The sequence below is a fragment of the Colobus angolensis genome, unplaced genomic scaffold, assembly GCF_000951035.1.
Source record: "Colobus angolensis palliatus isolate OR3802 unplaced genomic scaffold, Cang.pa_1.0 Scaffold58, whole genome shotgun sequence".
NCBI lineage: Eukaryota > Metazoa > Chordata > Mammalia > Primates > Cercopithecidae > Colobus > Colobus angolensis.
In genome coordinates, this window is record NW_012119376.1 from 1,529,126 (window position 1) to 1,553,546 (window position 24,421).

The 24,421-nt window shown below is 38.2% G+C and overlaps 1 protein-coding gene across 1 annotated transcript in view; it reads left to right on the forward strand.

Annotated features, from left to right (window-relative positions):
* Positions 1 to 22,032, forward strand: part of ADAT2 (adenosine deaminase, tRNA-specific 2) — a 24,687-nt gene extending 2,655 nt beyond the window's left edge. The window contains exons 2-6 of the mRNA XM_011962037.1: positions 8,854 to 8,958; positions 13,508 to 13,658; positions 14,855 to 14,961; positions 20,339 to 20,411; positions 20,517 to 22,032. Of these exons, the coding sequence (XP_011817427.1) occupies positions 8,854 to 8,958; positions 13,508 to 13,658; positions 14,855 to 14,961; positions 20,339 to 20,411; positions 20,517 to 20,560 (480 nt within the window). The 3' untranslated portion in view covers positions 20,561 to 22,032. The remainder of the gene's footprint in view (positions 1 to 8,853; positions 8,959 to 13,507; positions 13,659 to 14,854; positions 14,962 to 20,338; positions 20,412 to 20,516) is intronic.
* Positions 22,033 to 24,421: the final 2,389 nt, after the last annotated feature.

The following is a 24,421-nucleotide window of genomic DNA, read 5'->3' on the forward strand; positions in this document are numbered from 1 at the left end:
TTATTATACTTTAAGTTCTAGGGTACATGTGCATAACGTGCAGGTTTGTTACATATGTATACTTGTGCCATGTTGGTGTGCTGCACCATTTCTGTTGCTATGGAGTGACTATCTAAAATGGGACAAAGGATGTATGTGCTTTGAAATTATATAGATACTCCTGTATTGCCTTCTAGAACCATGATGCCCAGTATCGTAGCCACTAACCATGTGTGGCTGTTTAACTTTAAATTAATTAAGGTGAAATAAAATAAAATCCAGCTCCTCAGTTGTGTTAGCCACATTTCAAGTAGTCAGAAGCCACATATGACCACTGGCTACCATAATGGACAGTGTAGATCGAAGGATATTTCCATAACTACAAAAGGATTTGTTGGATAGCATATGAAGTTATCAACTTTACTGCTTATGAGGTTTCTTTCTGAGAGCTAAGCATAGCATCATCATAGGTTATTGTTTTAATCATCATAGCATGTTCAGCATAGCATTCTAAAGATAGGCTTGGAAAAAAAAAGTATGACTAAGTAATAGTGTTGCACTCTTGGTGTGTTCCAGATACTATGCTATGCACAGTGTTTTCATGTGGGCCATGTCATAAGCCCCACTGCAGCCCTGTCAGGTGAGTATTATTATGGTCCTCATTTTCAGATGGGGATATTGAAGCTGAGAAAGTTCAGTAACTTTCCCAAAGTTAGAGAGCTGGTAAGGATGGGGCTGTGACTTGAGCCCTGTCGACTGCTGTCAAATACTGGCCTGGCCTGCCTCTTAGTATTAGGCAGCTCACTGCTTGCCAACATATCCTCTGTTCTCTTTCTTCCTTTTCAGTTTCCTTACCCTGAATACTGTGTATCTACTATGTAATTTAATTGGACATTTAGATTTTTTTTCTTTTGTGAATTGCTGAGGCATATACTTTGCCCAATTTTACTAATAGTTTGATTTAAAAAATCGCGGTGTAGGAGCTCTTTGTATTTTACAGCTGTTTCTAGGAATAATTCACAAGGAAGCAATAGAAATATTTATATAGAGATGTTCTTATTTATAATAGTGAAGAATTTGAATCACTTAAATGTCAAATAATAGGAAACTAGTTAGTTGAATCAAATATGTTCATAAGGAGAAATACTGTACAACTTCTACAAAATCATGTGATGAAAAAATATTACCCAATGTAGGGAAAGGTTAACAGTACATTTCTAAATGAAAAAGGCAGACTGCTGAACTGTATATATAGTGTAAATCTATTTGACTTTTTAAAAACTATAAATATGTGTATGCAGGGCCTAGGGAAAAAAACAGAAAAAACCTCCGTTGCCTCAGAATAACAGGGATTATATTTTGGGGTACTGGGATTCCTAGTGTATTTTTTTTTTGATATATGAGGTTTTTTTTTTTTTTTTTCAGTCCCTAAGTTCACCTTGAACATATCTTACTTTATAATTAGGAAAAAAGAAAGATTGACTATATATATATGTATAGAAAAAAATGTTGCAAGTTTTCTAGAAAAAAAGTCAGTTGTATTTTTTTGTAGTATGCATTTTTGGGGCAGTTGGTATTAATGTAACATTATGCTAGGCTCTGAGGGAAATTCAAAAAGAAAACAAACACCGCAGATACCATTTCAACAAATGTGATATGATTACCATTTCAACAAATGTGGTGTGATTAAGTTTTTGCTATGTGTTAGACCTCATGCTGGGTGCATAGGCTGGAGAGGTGAACAAGAGAAGCTTCACAGTGCCTGGATCTAGTGCTTGCCTTCCAGGAACATACTGTTTAATTGATGAAATTAAGCCATACACAGATGAAAAGGTTGGTAAGGAACATATCCAATGACCGCAAGAGACAGATATAAAGTGCTGTCACATAACAGCTGGCAAGATCCTACAGCATGTCAATTGAGATATATGGTAGAATTCCTTGTAAATTTTAAGGGGCCAAAAGGATGTGGGCTGGTTGAAAGGAAAGGTTGATCCAAGCAAAGATACTGTCATGTACAAAGAAATCAAGAACTTTGTTTTGGGTTAGAAGGAGATCTAGCTATCTGTCTAGAACAGGGCTCCCTAACCTCGGGCTTAGGTTTAGGGGGACCTATGAGCCCTGAAACTATATATGAAATGTTATGTGCATGTGCCTTTTTCAAGTGGGACAGTCCATAACTTTCATCAGAGTCTAAAAGGGGATTTCGGCTCTGAAAAGGTTAATAACCTAAATGAATAATGAAAAGTTAGGTTGGTTTGGCTGGCCAGTGAGGGGATGGGTGGTAGTTGGGAGACCTTCAGTGCCATATTGAAGAATTTAAAGTTGATGGAGTGAAAACAACATCACTTTTTAAACCCCTGAAGTTAAACTATATAACTGTTTCTGCTATTTACTCAGAGTGTAATCACTCAGAAGAGAGTAGCAGAAACAGTTACGTAGTTTAACCTTTTGGACATGATGATGTTCTACCTGAGAGTTGTTCTGGTTAACTTTGTTTGTTTCCCCTAATGTTTTGTCTTTATAGGAAATATTTCTTTGAGGACTCATCAGAGTCTGTGCAAACAAAGTCTGTCTCTGTTTCTCCCCCTTTTATCATGACATCACTAGAAAGCAGTTTATAGTAGTAATGTCTTTGGAGAAAATAATAAACTATGAAGTCTCTTCTATCTAGGTGCTTTCATTATGTGTAACTGGGCAGGCCCTGAATAAAGAAAAAAAAGAAATTACATTCAAAGACAAAATAGAGACCAGTGTTTGGGCTGGGAAGAACAGAGATTTTATTCTTTAATTTTGAAGGTTGATCATTTGTTACTTTACGCAAGACGTAGTTGCAATTTTTAAACAGTATCTTACCTTGTTCTTTCCCTCTGAAAAAGGCAAGAAAGGTTAAACTCAAAGCTACCTGCACAAATTTCAGACCCATTTTGTCTGAGCTTTTTTGCATTTGTGAAGAAGTGATCAGACTCGACAGTAGAATTGGTGGGAGTATTTGAAAGTATGATATGGGTGCAGTGTGAAATTGATTTCCAGCTTAATTAAATCTATTGTGAACTTGTTAGTGAAGCAAATCTATGTGTTAATTGTTGACAAGGAGTTCCCCTCAACTCACTTTCATGGGGCTTTGTGTTATTCTCACAGCCCCCTCCCTTGCCTACCATTCTAGTTGCTTACCCACTCATCCTTAGCATGGCAGGCTCGGCCATTCCTCATCAATGACATTATTTATCCTTTTAAAATATTCTAATCGCTCATATTTGCTCTCTATTTTGGACAGCAATGGAAGAAATTTCAGGAAAAAAAGTGTTACTCAAAATAAACATGAAGACAGTATTGAGAGTAGTAAAATGAAATAAATTTGCTAGAAGGAAAAAGAGAAAAATGCAAAGGAAAGAATGGAAGGCAAAAGCCCAGTAACATGGTAGCACGGGTGCTATCTCCAGGTGAACAAGAAAGTACTTGTAGGCAACGGGAAATCTCATCTCTCATCCCACCCATATCCTTTCCACTCGGCCCTGCATTCTCTTCTGCAGGTTTGAAATGGCCCACATAGCCAATGTAGAGCTCTTCAGGAGATATTTTTACAGAAAATCCTGATCACATGGTCTCCGTTTGTTTATTCTCTTGCAGTTTTTTGGGTTTTTTTGTTTTTTTTTTTTTAAAGACAGAGTCTCACTTTGTCGCCCAGGCTGTAATGCAATGGCACTCTCGGCTGACTGCAACCTCCGCCTCATGGGTTCAAGTGCTTCTCATGCCTAAGCCTCCTGAGTAGTTGGGATTATAGGCACTCACCCCCATGCCCAGCTAATTTTTGTATTTTTAGTAGAGATGGGGTTTCACAGTGTTGGCCAGGCTGGTCTCAAACTCCTGACCTCAGATGATCCACTTGCCTCTGCCTCCTAAAGTGCTGGCATTAGTGGCGTGAGCCACTGTGCTCAGCCTATTTTTTACTTTTTTTAGAGATGGAGTCTCGCTGTGTTACCCAGGCTGGAGTGTAGTGGCATGATCATAGCTCACTACAGCCTTGAACTCCTCTTACCATTTTTTTATCTTTAAAATTTCCATGTCTCACTCTCTTGCCAACTATTCTCTTTCATTTGGTCCCTTGATTCACTCTAAACTCAAGCTCTGATAAAGCAGCTGATCAGTGAAGTGTCTGTGGTTACTAAAGTAGAAGTTAGAGGTAGAACAGTGGCAGAGAGCCCTGGAATCTGGCCCTTGGTAGGTGTTCCACAAATGTTCGTTGAACAAATGAATAAGTGGAGCCAGGTTGTCTACGCCCTAGTCCCAGCTCTCTTGCATGCACTAGTGTTATATATATATATGTGTGTGTGTGTGTGTGTGTGTGTATATATTCACTGAGGCATAGGGAGATTTATATATATGTGTGTATACACACATATATATAAATCTCCCTATGCCTCAGTTTACTCATCTGTAAAATGGGGAAGATCATTATAGGCTTGTAAATGAAATGAATTAATACTTACAAAATGCTTAAATTAGTCCTGGATCAAAGTAAGCTTTCAGTAAATTGGAAACTCTTATTTTCAAGCTCTCAGAACCAGAATACTTGAGATGTGGACAAAACATTACCTCTTAAGGGGTTTGTTAGGGAAAGTATAGCTGGAGTTAAAAATTTAACCTCTTAGGAAAGTCACTGTTCAAGCTACTGGTTTTCATATCCACCATTCCCCCTAAATTGCCACTGCCTCGCTGAATTAGACACACTTGACCACCTTCCTTCTTGGCCTAGTTTTTTTCTGGGATCGTCTGTAACACCAAATATTTCTCTAAACTCACTACACATCTCTTCTTAATCTCCATTGCAAAATCCTTTTTGTTTACCTGTACTTATTTTTTTACTTTCATTTTGAAATAATTATAAGTTCACGAGAAATTACAATAATAATATACTGGGAGGGCCCAAGTATCTAGTGTCCTTCAGTGGTAACATCTTGCGTAGCTATAGTTCAGTATCAAAACCAGGAAAAATGCATTGAGAAAACTGCAGAGCTTATTAAGATGTCATCAGTTTTATTTGTACGTGTGTGTGTGTGTGTGTGTGTGTGTGTGTGTGCGCCTATGCAATTTTGTCATGTTTAGCTCTGTATAACCATCACTGGAACTGTTTCACTACCACATGGCTCCCTGTGCCACCTTTTTATAGCTGCAGCTTCTAACCTGTTCTCTATCTCTATAATTTTATAATTAAAAAATGTTGTCCACATGAATCTGTAACCATTTGGCTTGGCTTTCTCCATTCAGCATGATTCCCATGAGATCCATCCAAGTTGTTGAGATTATTGATAGTCCATTCCTTGTTATTGCTGCATTGCGTCCCATGGTACAGGTGTAGCATAGTTTGTTTAGCAGTTCACCCACTGAAGGGCATTTGAGTTGTTTCCAGTTTTTGGCTATTATGAATAAAGCTGTTATGAACATTTGTGCACACAGACATATATTGTGTGAACATAGGTTTTCATTTCTCTGGGGTAAATACCCAAGAGTGGAATTGTTGGATCATATGTTAAATGCATGTTTAGCTTTTTAAGAAACTGCCAAACTATCTTCCAGTGTAGCTGTACCATTTTATATTCCGACCAGCAGTATATGAGTAATATCATTTCTCCACAGCCTTGCCAGCATTTGGTGTTGATTTTACGTTTCACTTTAGTCATGCTGATGGGTATGTAGTGATATCTCATTGTGGTTTTAGTTCGCATTTCTCTACTGGCTAATGATGTAAAAACATCTTTTCGTGTACTTGTTTGCTATCTGTATTATCTTCTTTGGTGAAATGTCTGTCTTTTGCCTTCTCATATAGTTTGGATATTTGTTGCCTCCAAATTTCACGTTGAAATTGAATCCCTGGTATTAGTAGCAGGGCCTGGTGGGAAGTTTGGATCATGGGGAGGATGGCTCATAAATCATTTTTATAGTAGCAAGTTCTCACTATATTATTATTATGAGAATATACCATCCCCTCTTTGCTTTCTTCTTCTCTTACCGTGTGATGCCTGCTCCCATTGCCTTCCGCCATGAGTGGAAGCTTCCTGAGGCCCTCACTGGAAGCAGATGCTGATACCATGCTTCTTGTCCAAATCAACTTCTTTTCTTTATAAATGACCCAGCTTCAGGTTTTCCTTTATTGCAGTGCAAATAGATGAAAACAGCCTTTTTCTAATGGGATTATTATTTTACTGTTGAGTTTTAAGAGTCCTTTATATAATCTAGATACTAGAGTTTTGCCAGAGATGTGGTTTGTAAGTATTTTTTGTTCCTATTTTAGCATGTTATTCTTCCTCTTTGCTGTGTGTATTGGTTTCCTATGGCTGCTGTAACAAATTATCACAAACATGGTGGCTAGAAACAACACAAGTTTATTCTCTTATAGTTCTGAAGGCCAGAAGTCTGAAATTTTAGTGAGCCCCAATCAAGGTTTTGGCAGGACTGAATAACTTCTGGAATCTTGCCTTTTCCAGGTACTGAAGTGACATTTATGACCCATTCCTCCATCTTCAAAGCCAGCAATGCAGCATTTTCAAATCTCTCTCTCTTTCCTTCCATTGTCACTTTGCCTCTTGCCTTCTGTGTCAGACATCTCTCTTAGGAGGACATTTGTGATTACATTTAGGGCCCACCTGGATAATTTGGGATAATCTCTCCATCTCAAGATCCTCAACAAATATTTTCTGCATTAATAAATGATTTGTCTCTTCTGTGTACCTGGATCTCTGTGTAATTCTACAATTACCTTAAATAAAATTATCAGTATAATAATTGCCATAGCTACACTGGTAGTTAGCATCTCCATCCTCCTTAACTGTCCATCTTCTTTCTGACTTTCTTCTCTGTAGTAGCCTATGGTGCATTTGTCTATATTAACCAAACCTTGAGACTCTTCAAGCCTTTTGAACTTGCATAAACTGGACGTGCTTTAACCACTATCATAGAACTGGAACACAGCCGGCCTGTGGATAGTTCATAAAACAGTTCTGAATGCAGTCTTACTGCATCAGATACTGTCTCCTCACATCTCTCCATGCCCCATCTCTGACCCACCAACCAGGTGGAGAAAAGAGAGGTCCAGTTTGCTCCTGCTGAGGGCTTCTCCTTTCTCCTGTAATGGCCAAATGAAGAATAAACGTCCTTTCAGCATGGTTGGAGTAACTGAGGAAATCCTGTGTGCCTTATGATAGGAAGTTGTCACTAATTAAATAAAGTAGAACTGGAAGTAAGAGACTAGTGCAGGAGACAGAAGCCACTGTTTTAACAATGCCTTCAATTTTGCGCTTTGTATGCCCTATAATGTGTATAAGTACCTGCACTTAAGTGAGATTCAAATCTTCCAAAGTGTCTTCAGGGCTGCCACAGTAAGGAATACCTTGCCTTTCCGGAAATAGCTGTACAGCAGTTATATTCTTTTGACTGCATTGAGTTGGAAACGAATGTACACTAGTCCAAAGGTTGTACTCTTCCCTTATTCTGATTCTCAGAGGCAGTATCAGGTTATACCAAGGCGTAACCTGTCTGCTTAAACTCTCCGCCTGAAGGCAGAGTTAATTTTCCTAGGGTCCAGAGCTGCTATCATGGGGCAAGAAGAAAAATGAATGGCCTGTGATAAAGGGAACTTTGAAAATATAGTAATTGATTTGCCATTCCTGGGATGGTAGTCATGGAAGTGTTCCTAAACTTATTTTTCTCATTAATATTTTTCAGTTGAGGTATACTTTATATGCAGTGAAATGCACAGGTTGTAAATGTATCCTTCAATCCATTTTGAATACTGCAAACATCTCTGTAATCCATGTCGTTATCAAGATCCAGAAAGTTTTCACCACCTCAGAAATTTTTTTTGTGCACCTCCCCAATCAATCTGCACATCCTCCTCCATGAAGCAACCACTGTTCCAGTTTCTGTCATTGTAGTTTAATCTGTTGTAGTACTTTGTGCAAAAGGAATCATATAGTATGTGTGCTTTTGTGTGTGACTTCCTTTACTTAGCATGTCTGTGAGGCTCATCCATGTTGTCACAGTGTCAGTAGTTCCTTTTTATTGCCGACTAGTATTCCATTATATGAATAGGACACAGTTTGTTTATCCATTTTCTTGTTGGTGGCCACCTGTGCAGTTTCAGGTTTTGGCTATTAACATTCTTTTTCAAGGTTTTGGTTCTTTTTTAAGCTTTTTATTTTTTTTAATTTTAATTTTAATTTTTTGTAGACACATATTCCCTTCTTTAAATACCCAGGAGTGGAATTTTGTTATAGACTGTGTGTGTGTTTACTTTTTAAATAAATTTTCGAAACGTTTCTTATAATGATTGTGCCATTTTACATAGAGTACTTCTAAACTCTTATTGTCTCACATAGAGTAGAAATTATGGGACAGGGCAACATCCAGTCTGGTTACCTTTAGCTATTGGGACTCTAGAGGATAATTTCTATACTTTTTAGAGAAGCAAAAGAATTTCAATGAGGAAAGAATTGTAATAAAGGATTTATAAATGCTATTTATTTGCTACCTTTTTGCAAATACGTATTCTCTCTCTGAAAAGACACATAGACCCTGGCACTTTAAGAACAGTGGTCAGTCACAGTCTCCTTTGATCGCATCTATTTCCAGTGAGAAAAAATCAGGGGCTCTGGACCTATGAAGGGGATTTTTTTTTTTAGTCTCCCTTAACATGGACACAACACAGAACACAAGTACTAAATATCGTAATGGAACTATATTCCAGAAAAGGGAAAGCTGCACTTCTTTGTTTCAGTCTTTGTACATATGTATCCTGTTCATGCTGTGTCTCTTTCTTTCCTATACTCTTTTCAAGTATGGAGTGTTACATCTTACATTTTCCACTTTGTGTTCCAGGCCAAAGAAGCCCTCGAAAATACTGAAGTTCCTGTTGGTTGCCTTATGGTCTACAACAATGAAGTTGTAGGGAAGGGGAGAAATGAAGTTAACCAAACCAAAAATGTATGTGAGTTGAGCAGTATAATTGCAAACATACAGTAGTGATGGGTGGACTGGAGAGAACTGACCACAGTTGGTATGAAGATGAGACTGAATATAGTCCCGTAACTGCCAGTGGTGGGTAGCTTTTCTTAACGTCTCTCTTTTTCAGTATCATTTTCTTCCTGATTTTGAAAGTGATACATGTTGATTTTTTTTATTGTGGAAAATTTCAGAACAATTTAATGAAGCCATAAAATCTTAGTGAATAATTTTCTGTTTCATAGAGTTTTACTCTAACGCTTGAGTGAAACCCAAGAGGGGATTTTATTTCATCAGAATATCATCATGGAAGAAACAAGTCTGTCTCTACTTTAAGCCAATCTAATATATGAAATTTTCATTTTACAAAATAGGTCAATTTAACTCATTGCACTCCTTTTTTAGTACCTTTAAATAATATTTTCATCTTAGTACATTAAAAAAGTATCCTCAAATTATAGCTTTGGAGGGAGGTATGAAGATTATATCAAGGAAGCTAGTTTTGTATCAGATAATTCAACAAACTAGGGTCTTCCACACCAGCTGCCTCTGTAGCTACATGTAGTATGTACATTTTAATAGCTTATATGACTTTTATTACGGTTAGGTTGGGAAGTTCATGGTTCAAGGCAGTGCTTCTTAAATGTGGTATCACAACAATGTGTCATGGTAAGTATACTTGGGAAGTATAAGTAAACTACCAAATTTTGTGATTACAAAAATTCCTAGGTGGATTCAAAGATCACTTATACCTGTAATGGCATTCACACAGACTTTTGTCTTGTCGTGTGATTTTGGGAGCCAGAGAATAAGCCAGTGTTGATACCAGTGCTATGAGAACTTTAAAGTTCATCTGTCAGTCACATCTGTTGAAAAGAAAACTGATATTTAGCAAAACACATGTAAAATAGGAATCCAGATTCACAAATCTTTTATTATTTATTTTTGGCCATAAAACAACAGGATTATATTTTAATACATAACTTCGTACAACCAAAAAATAAAACACCACAGTAAAATAAACAGGAATAAACATGGTATTTCATTTGTAGTGCTTGACAAAATGCTCACATCCTTAATCAGAAATGAGCTCTTAGAAATCAGTAACAAAGAGACTAATATTACAAGGGAAGTGAAAATAAAAGGAACAGATGAAAATGAAATAAGTAACCAATAAGGCTGTACAAAGATGATCTAGCTTAACTTTAACAGAAGAAAAAAGCAATTTCTTTGCAACATTACATTATCCGTGATTTAAAATACTGATATCTAATGTTTGAACAGTTTTAGGAAATGGGAAACATTCAAACACTGGGAAAGCTTACACTGATTATAGGAAATTTACTCAAAATGTAGATTTTGCATATACTTCGCTTCAGCAGTTCCAATCAACAGGAACTGTTCTGACAAAGTAGTTGGACAATTCAGATTTATATATAACCATGTTCACTGCATAGAAAATCTGTAGTTAATATGTCAACCCCCCAAAAAACTTTTTTATCAATTTGCTTATGAAAAATAGTAGATTGAAGTGTAGAATTAGAAAGAAAAAAGGCACTTAAATAAAAATACAGTATTTCACAAAATTCTTTTTCCTTTGAATTCTTGAAAAAGACAGCTTTTTAATGAATCAGTTTTAAATTTACCCTGTGATAAGTGAGAAGCATGAATATATGCAAGTCATACTTTTTATTTTTATTTATTTATTTACTATGGAAATGCTTTGATAGAGGTGAACATGGAGTGAGAACAGCAAGTGGCCACACGTACATGGCTATCACAGAACACACTGTGCGTAAATGAAGAATTCATACTGCCCCCACCCTTAACCCAGTAACAGAAAGCTCTAGGCCCCCTTTTCCTCGGTCCACTCCTCAAACTCTCCCTCCTCCTCAGCAGTGGCATCCTGGGACTGTTGGTACTCGGATACCAGGTCATTCATGTTGCTCTCGGCCTCAGAGAATTCCATCTCATTCCTGGCCTTGCCCATGTACCAGTGCAGGAAGGCCTTGCACTTGAACATGGCTGTGAACTGCTCTGAGACGTGCCTGAGCAGCTCCTGGATGGCCATGTTGTTACTGACAAAGGTGGTGGACATTTTTAGCCCTGGGGATGGGATGTCCCAGAAAGCTGTTTTCCCATTGTAGGGGATTCAGTCAGCAAAGTAGCTGCTGTTCTTGGTTTGGACATTAAGCATTTGCTCCTCTACCTCCCTCATGGACATGCGGTCCCTGAAAATGGCAGCCTCTGTTAGGTAGAGGCCATATTGGGGGCCATAGGCAGCCATCATGCTCTTGGCATCAAACATCTGCTGGGGGAGTTCAGCCACTGTCAGGGCCTTCTTTGTTGTTTAAATGCTCATTTTGAAATACCTTTTTTAAAATTTCCAATACAGAAAGTAGAAGCAGTTCTATTCTCATTTCTCTATGCAGGACTATTAAAATTTTGCCATATTCTTCCAGACAATTTTCTTTCATATAAATCATATAACAATATACAAATATATACAGTCTTTTAATTTTAACTCACATGTATAATAATTTCAAACAATGTTAAAATAGTTACCATTATCATAACACTGAGCAGTGTTATTTAACTGTCAGGATAGTCATTCCCATGTAGAATTAACATTTTTAAATTAGCCATTACCATTTCAGTTAGAAAAAACAGACGCATGTACACATACCTCTGCAATTAGTTGATGTTTGTTGAAAAATGACATAATTTTAAATATCAATTTAAAATACTATAAAACATACAAAAATTTTTTTTTGAAAAAATGTTTTGAAGAATTTTAAAAAATGTTTTAATTACATTCATGTTGACTCACAAAGCAGTTATTAAGAGGATATTAAAACATAAGTAATAAACATAATACAGCAATTAATTAATATATAGATACTTATTTAGGAGTAGAATTCTGTATTTTAAATCATGGTCATATTTTCCAGTTTGCATTTTGTGTATGATATCTTTAAGATGAGAACTTTGAATGTCCTAACAATATCCATCTAACCCCATCCAGTGACCGGGGTTTCTTCTATATGCTGAAATTAACCTGGGTTTATTTTGTTATTTTGTGTCATAAAGAAGATTACTCTATAACTATAGCATAGAAAGACTCTTGACCCCAAGCGAGAAGACCTGAGTTCTGCATTTGGATCTGATACCACCACCACCACCCCGTCGCCACCACCACCTCCTCTCCCAGCTGTGTGTGATTAACACATGCCGGCTTGGCTTAGTTTCTTTTTCTTTAGTAGCAAAAGAGAGAGTTGACTGAGATGATTGAGCTCAGCAATTGTTTATTGAGAGCTGTAGGGAGATTTGATTCCATAATTTAAATCTGATTTTTTGAAAGCACCTAAGTTGGGGAAACCTTTTTTTAAAAACTCTCCATTTAGTTTTGGTGTGTAGCCAGGTTTGGGAACCTCTTCTCTAAAGTACCTTCCATCTCTGGTAATCAATTCTGTGATTCACCCATGTAGCCCCTTGGCCAGCTCCGCTCCCATCTGCCTGTAGCTTCCGTGGCATCTTGGGCCACTGTGCTAGCACTTTTCCTACCCTGCCCTATCACACAGGTAAATGAGCCCCACAGAGGCTTTTTGTCCTACACAGAATTTATTTAGCCCAGTGACTTATACATAGTTAGCACTCAGTGTAAATTATTGATAAATGCTCTTCTCATGAATATTACAAATAATTATTCCATATAGAATCTATGATTCATTTTAAGCTATTTTAGTAAGGGAGAAAGAAAGGAGACAAGAGCTAGCAGAGTACATGTATAGTATTATGTGGCACCATGCTTCATGTAATTCAGATTTATAAGGTGTATAAGTGTAGATACCAGTGTATACCATTTTACATATGGGAAATCTAGACTTACAGAAGTTAGGTAACTTGCCTAAGTCCACAGAATTAGTAATGTCACTGTCAAGATTCAAATTTAAATGTAGTCAGTTCCTCATGCTTTGTGATCTCTCCTATCCTGTACTGCTTCCCATGAAGTGTCTGAAACCGATACCAAATCTCTTCTCTAGAGTCTTCCAGTATATAAAACTTCATTCCCCAAAAGTGTAAGAGATGACATTCCAGTAAACTTAATGTAGATTTGCTTGGAGTGAGATCAGTGACAGCCTTGAACATGTATTTGAAACTAGAGCACAAGCTTACGAAAATTTTGCTTCCCCTGAAATATTCAGAAACCATACACTTTTTTTCTTTGTTTTTTAGACTTACCTTCTCCGTGGCAATTTAATTGAAAGAGTTTCCCCTAAGATACTTAGGTACTTAACTAAAAATGCAGCATGATTCCTTTGGCATCTCTGATTAGATATCTTTCGCAAGTGAGGTTATGGTACTTGAACTGGGGAATACATTGTCCCCTGCTAAGGGTGTCTTGAAGCTGTATTCATTAAAATATTGGCAGAAAGGATAGGTGCATATTTTGTACTTATTTTTTGTATATTTGTAAAATAGTAGTCACTTGAAGCAAACAGCATCAGTGCAAGCCCCTTTCTCTTTTCAGGCTACTCGTCATGCAGAAATGGTGGCCATTGATCAGGTCCTCGATTGGTGTCGTCGAAGTGGCAAGAGTCCCTCTGAAGTATTTGAACACACTGTGTTATATGTCACTGTGGAGCCGTGCATTATGTGTGCAGCTGCTCTCCGCCTGATGAGTATCCTTTGACTTCATGAGTTAAGTCTTGTACCATTCATGTGAACAAGAGAGTGGCCTAAATATGAAAACACAGACTTAGGAAACACCTTGTAAAACGTAGTGTCTCTTACAAAAAAAGGAAAGCTTTTTAAATAGTAAAATGACCTATTTCTTTTCATATCAATAAACGTAGAATGATTACACAAATAATTTAGAGAAATAAAATATTAGAACTATCTTAAACAGTTATATAAAGATAAATCATAAATTAAGTTGAAGTGGATTATAAAACAGTTTGCAAAGGAAAAGTGCTAAAGAATATGCAGCTAAGTTTTGCCTTTGGATAATGGATTGTGAGTGATTTAAATTTTTTTTCTCTGTTTATCTGTTGGTTTGTTTGCCATGAATACCTATTACAGTGTACCAAACATTATCAGTAAAAAGTAAATCAGTAGTAAAAAATCCTTTATGATATTCTAATTGTAAATGGAAAATGAGTAGTTACAGCTCTTTGGATTGTCTTATATGGATTAAGAAACTTAAATAGTTCAGAGACACTGCAGGGACTTCTAAAGATCTTTTTAAAAAATTATTTGAAAATTGAAAAACTCAGTTTTTTAGTTGCTTATTTTTTATATACTTATTTTACTATGTATGGATGGATAATTTTAACACTTTAAAAATAATACAGAAGTTTTTGGGTATGATAAAATGTACAGTCTCTATAAAAGGGTTATTATGGGCAACTTAGAATTCTCTCCTCATCCTGCCTTACAAAATGGCTAAGTTTTAGTCTATTTTGTATTAGGGCACACGTTATATTTTATTTGGGGCAAGAACAGGGAAGAATCTGTTATTTTTAAAAGGTGAAAATCCCTGGATTACATTTCTGCATCCTTTCTGGCTCTGACTCCCTGGTGATTCTGAAAAAGTGATTTAGGAAAGAGCAGAGAGAGCCCTGAACTGTGAACATTAAGCAACCACATACTCAGTTTTCATTCTGTTTGCAGTTGTTAAATATCAGTTTCTCAAACTTTAAACCCTTTTCCTCTGTGTAACTGGATTGTATCGTTTATAAGACTAATCCTAAGCTTCATTGTTTTGAAGAGTAGCATGAACTTTCCTCTCCAGGATGGCTAGTATAAACCTACTCTGATTTTGTCACAATGCATACTTGAACTGTACATTCTATGCAGGACCTTAATTCTGTCTTATAAATCCCACTGGTTGTATATGGCTGTCAGAATGAACGATTTGGTGGTTGTGGCTCTGTTCTAAATATTGCCTCTGCTGACCTACCAAACACTGGGAGACCGTTTCAGGTAATACAAACTGCTTATGCTTTTTCTTTCTTGCTAATTGTTTTCATCTCTTTATGGGCTTGTGAATAACTAGTGTGTGGCCAGTATATGAAGAAACCATGATAGAATCAGACATCTTGGATCTCAGGACCTCTGGTGGAGTTCATTTATGCCTCAGTATAAGATGACAGGGAAGAGTTTCTAAATGAGTGCCTACCTGTCTTCATTCACAGACTCCTGAAGGAGAGTCCCCACCCTTCCCAGCTGACTCCAAACACTCTTCACCAACACCGTTAGGTATGCCTGAAGATACTCTCGCTGTTGGAGTTTTTATTCAATGAATGTTACCAGCTCTATGCCCTACCAAGTTTGGTGATGCTTGGCCTGTGTCAGTGATGCTAGAGACTATTTACAGCACATGTTATGCCCAGACCGTTTATTCCCCGAAGAAGACCACCAGAGTCCAGAGTCAAAGCCAAGCGGCAAGGATCTTTAATGCAAGTTCGAACTTGGTCCCTCCGTTTCTCAACATACAAGAGGGCCCTGAACAATGCGCACGCTTGCTTTTTATAGCCCGATAAAAATAGGACTTTTAAGGTTACAGAGGAACAGGGAACAAGGGAATTCTTTAGGTTACAGCATTACAATTGGTTAACATATTAAGTTTATACATTTAGCAGTTATCTATTGGTTTCCGTGCTTTTAGTAAAACTACAAACGGCGGCGCCCTTATCGGGGATTTCCCAGGATTTCCCAAGCTGAGATATATGGAGGAATGTATTTGCACTGGGCTGTGTTTGCACTGGGCCCAGGAAATTGAGAGATATATGGTGTCTGTATTTGCACTGGGCCGTGTTTGCACTAGGCCCAGGAAATTGAGAGATATATGGTGTCTGTATTTGCACTGGGCCGTGTTTGTACTAGGCCCAGGAAATTGAGAGATATATGGTGTCAAGCTGAATGTATTTGCTGGGCCCAGGACTGAGGAATGTGCCTGATTTCTTTCACACACACAATATTTTTGCACAAATTTAATCATTTTGCTTGATTGCCACATCCTACTTTTAGTATCTAGCAATCACTGTATTTTCATGTTTTTTTCCCTCTGTCTTTGTAATGTTGAAATTTCCCCCAGACCTGGGAATCCATGTCTTTAGTCTCTTAGAAATTCCCTTTTCCCTTTAATCTTGCCACTTCTCTCAAAGTTTTTATGAGTCAGACTATAAGCAATAGCAATTTGTATTTCAGAGTTTGGCCTGTGACTATACCCCTGCTTTCATTAACTGGTTTGATTGTTTTTCTCTCCAAGATGTAAGGTTAATGTAAAAGTATTATGCTTTAAAAAGAAAAAACTTTAACAAATGCTGGATATGGGTAGGCAGTTCACTTCAAAAACTTCAGGTATTCCTAGAATACTTTAAGGACCTATGAAGGACTAAATTTGGCTGAGTCTCACTGAGAACAAGTTTTTAAAACGTTCTTGAGTTTTCTAGCTGAACATTAGCTTTCCTGTCAACTTCTGTACATTTGAGAATAGATGCTATTTAACATTACATCAGAAAAGAAATTGTAATGCAATGATGGAGAGTGAAGGATACAATTGGCTTGATCATTAAAGATATTTAGAAAGTGATTTGATTTTTTCCAGTCACTTCTATTAGTAGCTCAAATTTTGCTTACATAACTCTTTGCAAATGAATTGCTGACTCTGTATTTCCTTTATGAGAATGATCTGAATAATTTTTCAGTTTCTGGGCAGAATAAAGATGAGCCTTTTGATGTCAGACATGGGAGGAATATTTCTCTCCAATGTGTCAGTGACATAGGGCACAAACACAAGTCCTTTCTCACTCATCGTTGTTGTTGATGCAGCAGAACGGAAACAAATTCATTTGCAATGTGTATACCTAGCCACATTGGCTCAGCTGCAAATCAATGACTGTGGCTTGCAGCCATATCTCCAGGCTTAATGCCAAATTATGGTTTTTTTAAAGGTGCTTTTAGATTCTAAGGAAAACAGTGTGGTGCCCCAGGCTCTGAATGCTGGGTATTCTTTTTTTTTTTTATTTGTCTGGGCTTGGGAGGCAGCAGCTGATTGGGAGGTGGGATACTGTTTCTTACTGCAGAATTACAGATTCTTTCATATGATATTATAAGCAGCATTAGTTTGTAGAGGCTGATAGAACTATTCTTTTCAAAGAAGATGGTGATTAATTATAATACCTGTTTGTTTTTTAAAATTTTTATTTTATGACTGGGTGCAGTGTCTCATGCCTGTAATCCCAGCACTTTGGGTGGCTGAAGGTGGGTGGATCACGAGGTCAGGAGATCAAGACCATCCTGGCTAACATGGTGAAACTCTGTCTCTACTAAAAATAGAAAAAATTAGCCGGGTGTGGTGGCGGGCACCTGTAGTCCCAGCTACTTGGGAGGCTGAGGCAGGAGAATGGCGTGAAACCAGTAGGCGGAGCTTGCAGTGAGCCGAGATTGTGCTCCAGCCTGGGTGACACAGTGAGATTCCGTCTCAAAAAAAAAAATTTATTTTATTATTAATGTGTGCTTTTTATTAATGCCACAAATTTGTCACATTGGATACTTGAAAATATAAATAATAAATTATCTTGGTGTGTTAGAGTGGTGCAGTTTCCTTCAAGGCCTGTAACTCAGCAGTTCTCATCCCTGACTGCCCATTAGAATCTCCTGGAGGCTTCTGCACCTGACTCTGCTCAGCCCTGACCCAGACCCTGCTCAGCCCTGCCGCAGACCATCTGAATCAGAAGGCAGGGGGCCAACAGTGCTGTGTTTCCAGAGAGCTCCAGGCGGTTCTCCTGAGCAGTCATGGTTGAGAACCACTGCTCTCATCCCACGTGAGAGGAGAGGGCTCTGAGTGTGTGAGTGGAGTGGAGGGCGACCCCTGGGGAGCTCCAGCACTTAACACAGCAGGAAGCAGAGGGCATCTGTGATGGGACTGGCCAGCAGTGGTTAGGATGGTGAAACGCTGAGAAGCCAAGGGAGGCAAAGAGCGGTCAGATGGAGCATGGTGGCCAGTTGCCTCCAGGACTGCAGAGTTGAGGAAGCTGAAAGGGGACCAGTGTTTTGGTCAGTAGGGACCTGGGGATTTCTGAGAGGGCAGATATGAGGGGAAACCCTACCCCTAATATTCAATATGGGTTCTTTTCTATTTCCCTAAGCGTCGGCTGGTCTGAGAAATAAAGGAAAAGAGTGCAAAAGAGAGAAATTTTAAAGCTGGGTGTCCAGAGGAGACATCACATCGGCAGGTTCCACGATACATCCTGAGCTGTAAAACCAGCAAGTTTTTATTAACAATTTTCAAAAGGGGATGTAGTGTACGAATAGGGTGTAGGTCACAGAGATCACATGTTTCACTAGGTAATAAAATATCACAGAGCAAATGGAGGCAGGGTGAGATCATAGGACCACAGGACAGGGAGAAATTAAAATTGCTAATGAAGTTTTGGGCACGCATTGTCATTGATAACATCTTATCAGGAGACAGGGTTTGAGAGCAGACAACTGGTCTGAACAAAATTTACTACTCGGGAATTTCCTCGTCCTAATAAGCTTGGGAGTGCTATTTTACCCCTTTGTCTTCAACCATAAAAGACAGCCGCCCCCAAAGTGGCCATTTTAGAGGCCTACCGCAGGGGTGCATTCTCTTTCTTAGGGATGTTCCTTGCTGAGAAAAAGAATTCAGTGATATTTCTCCTGTTTGCTTTCGAACGAAGAGAAATATGACTCTGTTCCACCTGGCTTACCGGCAGTCAGAGTTTAAGGTTATCTCTCTTGTTCCCTGAACATTGCTGCCATCCTGTTCTTTTTTCAGGGTGCCCAGATTTCATATTGTTCAAACACATATGCTCTACAAACAATTTGTGCAGTTAATGCAATCATCACAGGGTCCTGAGGTGACATACATCCTCCTCAGCTTACGAAGATGATGGGATTAAGAGATTAAAGTAAAGACAGGCATAGGAAATCACAAGGGTATTGATTGGGGAAGTGCTAAGTGTCCATGAAATCTTCACAGTTTATGTTCTTCTGCCATGGCTTCAGCCAGTCCCTCCGTTGGGGGTCCCTGACTTCCTGCAACAGGCAGATTCACTGAAGCGCTGGGAGCTCAAGCCAGTAAAGATGAGGCCACTGAGGAGTGGAGGCAGGAGCAGGGTGTCAGCCTTTGACGGGGCAGGGTGGACGGAAGGTTATTTGTTATGGCAAAGGTTTATGCAGGTGTGGGAGGCCCAGGCAAGGGCAGACTGAAGACACAGGAGAATGGGGGGTTCGTTCTGAACAGCATCTTGCAGTAGGTGGTCGTCCTGTCCCCTGTGCCTGTGCTTTCTGGCACCTTCCTTCCAGATGCTCATTGTGTCATTTCATGCACTTCAGAAGGGTGCATGGTTTTAAGTCCAAACTCTTCTGACAAACTTTCCAAGCCATACATATTTTTTATCCCATTTTTTGTCTTTCTTTCCTTATGCTTCCTTAATAATCGCCTCCTCCTCTATCAGCTGATTTCCTCACACACTACCCAGGCTTCTTCTTGCCCTTTCCCTGAAATGCTCTGCTTAGCCTCTTTAAATATTCTCTATCTCTAAGGTAAGTTCAAGTTTCGTGCCTTCAGGTAATATTTCATATGGTAACACTCCTTACCGATAACACAATTTCTTATTTGTTCTTCACATGTTATGATTTCTTTTTCCCAGTTAGATGCTAAAGATAGAACAAGCTGAATTTTATTTTTTAAAAGCCTCTGTAGCAAGGGTTGATAAACTTTTTCTGCAAAGGGTTAGCTAGTAAATATTTCACCCTTTGTGAGCCACTTCTGTCTCTGTCACTTAGTCTTTTTTTTTCTCTAACAAAACTTTTAAGATATAAGAACCATTCTTAGCTCACAATTCTCAGCTATGTAACGGATTTGGTCCACCAAGTATAATTTGCCAACCCTAGCTCTATAGCATCAAATACTTAATGGGCCACTAGTAAATAGGAGCAGATAAAAATAATGCTTATGATGTTCCAGGTATTTAACAGGTATTATCTCACTTAATCCTCACAAAATCCCACTGAAGTAAGTGCTATTATTGCCAACATTTGATAAATAAGGCATGGAAAGTTTAAGTGCCTAACCCGAGATCACAAAGCTGGTAACTTCTACAATAGTTGATGGATGGGTAACAGTTGATTGGGAGTGATGCCTCACTGAGGCCATCCATATATCAAACATCTTTTGGAAGTGTACCTCCTTACCTGTGTTACTAATATCCCCAAAGTTTATTATATGAAATCTGTTTACATAATCACGTATATATTGTTGTTTTTATGGGATACAACACACATTTTCATAAGCCTATGTTCATTCTCAGCTTTCTTATTCCATCAGTGTATCCCTGGATATCGGGCTGAGGAAGCAGTGGAAATGTTAAAGACCTTCTACAAACAAGAAAATCCAAATGGTCAGTTTTCTATTGTAAATAATGTACTTCCCTGAAATCTATACAAAGAGAGTCTGCTATGAGCTTACCTCTTCACTTTCTTTTTCTTTTCTATTTTTTTCACAGCCCCAAAATCAAAAGTTCGGAAAAAGGAATGTCAGAAATCTTGAGCATGTTCTGATGAAGGAACCAAGTGACCCAAAATGACCTGGACAAGATTCCTAGACTGAAAGCTGTTGACATCGTTGAATCATATGTTTATATATTGTTTTTAATCTGTGGGAAAATGGTGTCTCTCATCATTTGCTCTGTTAAGGGAACAAATTAGCACTTTTTAGAAGTCTGACAATTGTAAACAATTGTTAGCTTTTCCACAGGCTGATTCCCATTTTAAGATGGGGGAAAATTAAGGTTTGAGGTTTTAGAAATTAGCAAGTAGTGCGTACTCTTCCAGCCACAAGTGCCCAGTCCAGGCAAGTGCTGACTTTTTAGAGAATGTGTGGCCAGATCCAGGGGCCTGGAGTGTGTCTGAACTGCATGCAGTGTGCCACCCTGAGAACGCCTTCTCCAGGACTGCCATTTCAGAGTCAGATTCTTCATTTTTTGCAGCTACGATGTTCTGCCAGGTCAATGGGGGGCTGTGACTTCTCTCTAAATTGTATGTAAGTTGTGTATGTAGAGACCATAATTATATGGTTCTTAAAAAGACTTTGCTTTTATAAAGCATTTAGAGAACATGCATAGTTTTAAAACAAGTGCTTGGGTTGTCACTTAAATTATAGCGTATTGCTATAATAAAACCTAATTTATGTCTTATTTGAAGATGAATAGTCTTCAAAGATAAAGACATAAATGGGACAATTGTTATTGAGCAAAAAACCAAATTATCCTGCCCTCGTGGAGCTTATATTCTAGCGAGGGGAGATAAATATGATAGATAACACAGTTTATTGGAGGACAATAAGAGTTACGGCAAAAAGCAAAAGGAACACAGGATAAAGGGGATGGGTGCCAGTTGGTGGTGAGAATGCTGACTGAAAAATAGAATGGTTAATTTAATCTGAAACAAACGGTTATTTCTTTAAAAATCCATATAATAAATTTAAAATCTAAAATGCAAAACTCTGAACACAACACTAGAAAGGGTACCCACAGCACAAAGTCCCCAGTTCACCTCCCTGACTACAGACAGGGCAGCTTTGCACAGCCCCACTGGGCGCACTGTGTGCTTCTGCCCAGAAGGGGGCCTCACCGTTCCACCAGAAGCTCAGCTCCAGGCCCTGGAAGGGCTGCTGCTCCTCAGTTGCATTTCTGCAGTAGATTCATTTCCTTGATGCAAAGCATCTGTATTTGTTGGTTCTGTCATTTGAGCGATGTCTCTGACTTGTTTGTTTTGAATTACATTACAGGCTGGAATGTAATTGTGGTGAAAGTATTTTTATATTGCTGAGAGTAGCAGCTAATCACAGTTACATGCTTCAGAGGATTTATAATTGCTTGGTTTTGTGTGTGTGTGTGTGTGTGTGTGTGTGTGTGTTTAACTGCATTTGAAAAGTTTTATGGAGAATATGCATGATTTTAAATCTGTGATAATGTTACATGCACCTTCAATTTCATCCACTTTAAAAATTACCTTCTCATTAAATTTTAGTGCTTTGACTAGTTTGTTCCTTTTTGCAGTTGGTCGTAATTCATTTCTGGCTTCTTATGCTTTTCTGCAAGCAGATTTCATTGCCCCTATTGTGTTCATATCATTTTCTTGGGGATTATTTGTAGGACAACCAACCTGGAGTTTTGCCTCTGTGGAGTACCACCCGGTAAGTCTGGCTTAGCATCTTATGTCCAGTAGGTACTTGGTAAACATTTGCTAAATGAAATTACTCCTTGAAATTTGGGGAAAAGTGAATAAGACTATCTAGGACAAAAAATCAAAGCCAAAAATAGTATATGAGTATTCTAGCCCAGGGACAGTCACTACTGAAAGAATCAAGGAAATAATAAAATGATAGACAGAGAAGGATAGAAAAGACTTAACAATATACATATGTTCTGTCTTTGCTGTTTTGGAGAATGGTGGATAAGTAGTGTTTCCTGATTCTGAAGCATTGCTGAACAATTTAGTTGTGGTTTACCATCTTTTGGTTCCCTCTTCAGTGATTGACCTATCGAAAAGTCTGTCCTAAATTTTTGGACTGGGGCACAGTTCCCTCCATCGCTTTGGGGAAAATCATTAATATGGCATACTGCAGATCAGAGGGCAGGACCATTGAGGGTGTCATAGACATTAGCTCTGTGGAATTCTGCTAGCAATTTCCAAGTGATGATGAGGACTTGTGGGTATATGTTGAGATCATTCAGCTTCCTGAGTACTACATTCCCCAGCTACTTAGACATGGATTAAAATATTAAGATGTCCTAGTTCAAAAGCTTGAATTCAGTTGATTGATACTGATAGTGCCTGTCCAAGTGACCAGCTGAAAGACTTGTTTTGTGTATGAAATAGTTCTGAAAGTGGTGAGATACAAAAAGATTTTAGAATCACTGCTCTATTGAGAGAAATTAGGGGGAAATTATTACATTTAGAAGCTGCTAGAGTTATCCAGTGTTTGCTGGTCTTTGCAACAAACTGTGGAGAATGGGTGGTATATAATGCTTTGGCAGGCTTCAATCACTGATAAAAGATCATGTTAAAATATCTTTATGCTTTCTTGTTACTTGGCACAGTCATCTCTTCCTGTATTGTATTTGGAATATCATGGAGAGAAAATAGATGGCCAAGAGCTTCAATGTAGGCAAGAACTCTTAATTTTTCTTTAAACTTTTTACTGGGAAAGTATACACACACACACACACACACACACACACACACACACACACACACACACACACACCCCATAGCCCTTTACCCCGAAATGCTTCAATATAGTTGACTTAAGTAAATTTAACATTGATAGACTTGAATCCATCATTTGTATTCCAGTTTTGTCAGCTGACCCAATAATGTCCTTTAAAGAAGTTCTCCCACTGCCCTGTAATCCCAGGTCCAGTCTAGGGTCCAGCATTACATTTACTTGTCTTGAATCCAGCTTTTTTTTTTTTTTTTTTGGTGGAGGGGCTTGGTGGGTAGGTCTCACTCTGTCGTCCAGTGGCATGATCACAGTGCACTGCAGCCTCAACCTGGCTCAAGCAATCCTTCCCCCTCAGCCTCCTGAGTAGCTGGAACCACAGTCTCATGTCACCATACCTAATTTTTTTTTTTTTTTGTAGGGACAAGGTCTCACTATGTTGCCCAGGCTAAGTCTCAAACTCCTAGGCTGAAGCAATCCCTGCTTCCTTGGCCTCCCAAAGCACTGGGATTATAGGTGTGAGCCACTGCACCTGCCTGCCTTTAGCTTCTTTTAGTCTAGAACATTTTCACTGGCTTTCTGTGTCTTTTATGACATTGACATTTTAAAATAATACCGTCATTTTGCCTCCTCTCCCTTTTCTTCTTCTTTTTTAAATAATAGAATGGTCCTTGTTTTAAATTTATTTGATGTTTTCTCATGATTAGATTCAGGTTCTGGGTGATGTTAAGTTCCTCACAGGATATCACATCTGGAGGCACACACAGGCCATCACACCAAGGTGATGTCAGTTTTGGTCATCTGGTCAAGGTGTTGTCCTATTTCTTCACTATATAATTTTTTTCTCTGTTGCAATGAATAAGCAGTCTGTAGGAAGAGGAGCTGTTACATTTTAAACAGAAAATGTATTTGACACTGATGGAAAGGAGAGGAGGAAAATTAATGACATAAATTTCAAAGCATCTATTAAATTATTTGATTGCATTCCTCCTCTTTTACTATGTCTGCCAAAATTGATAAAAAAAATTTTCTAATAAGAATGTTTTAAATAGTGATATCTTAATAAGCATCAGAATTAAGCCTGATAAATAAATTCCTTCCTTCCTAATTTCCTCCTCGGCAAAAGTAATAGTTGTATAAATTTTATTATGCCTGATAAGATAGGGTTTTGGAAAAACAGACCTA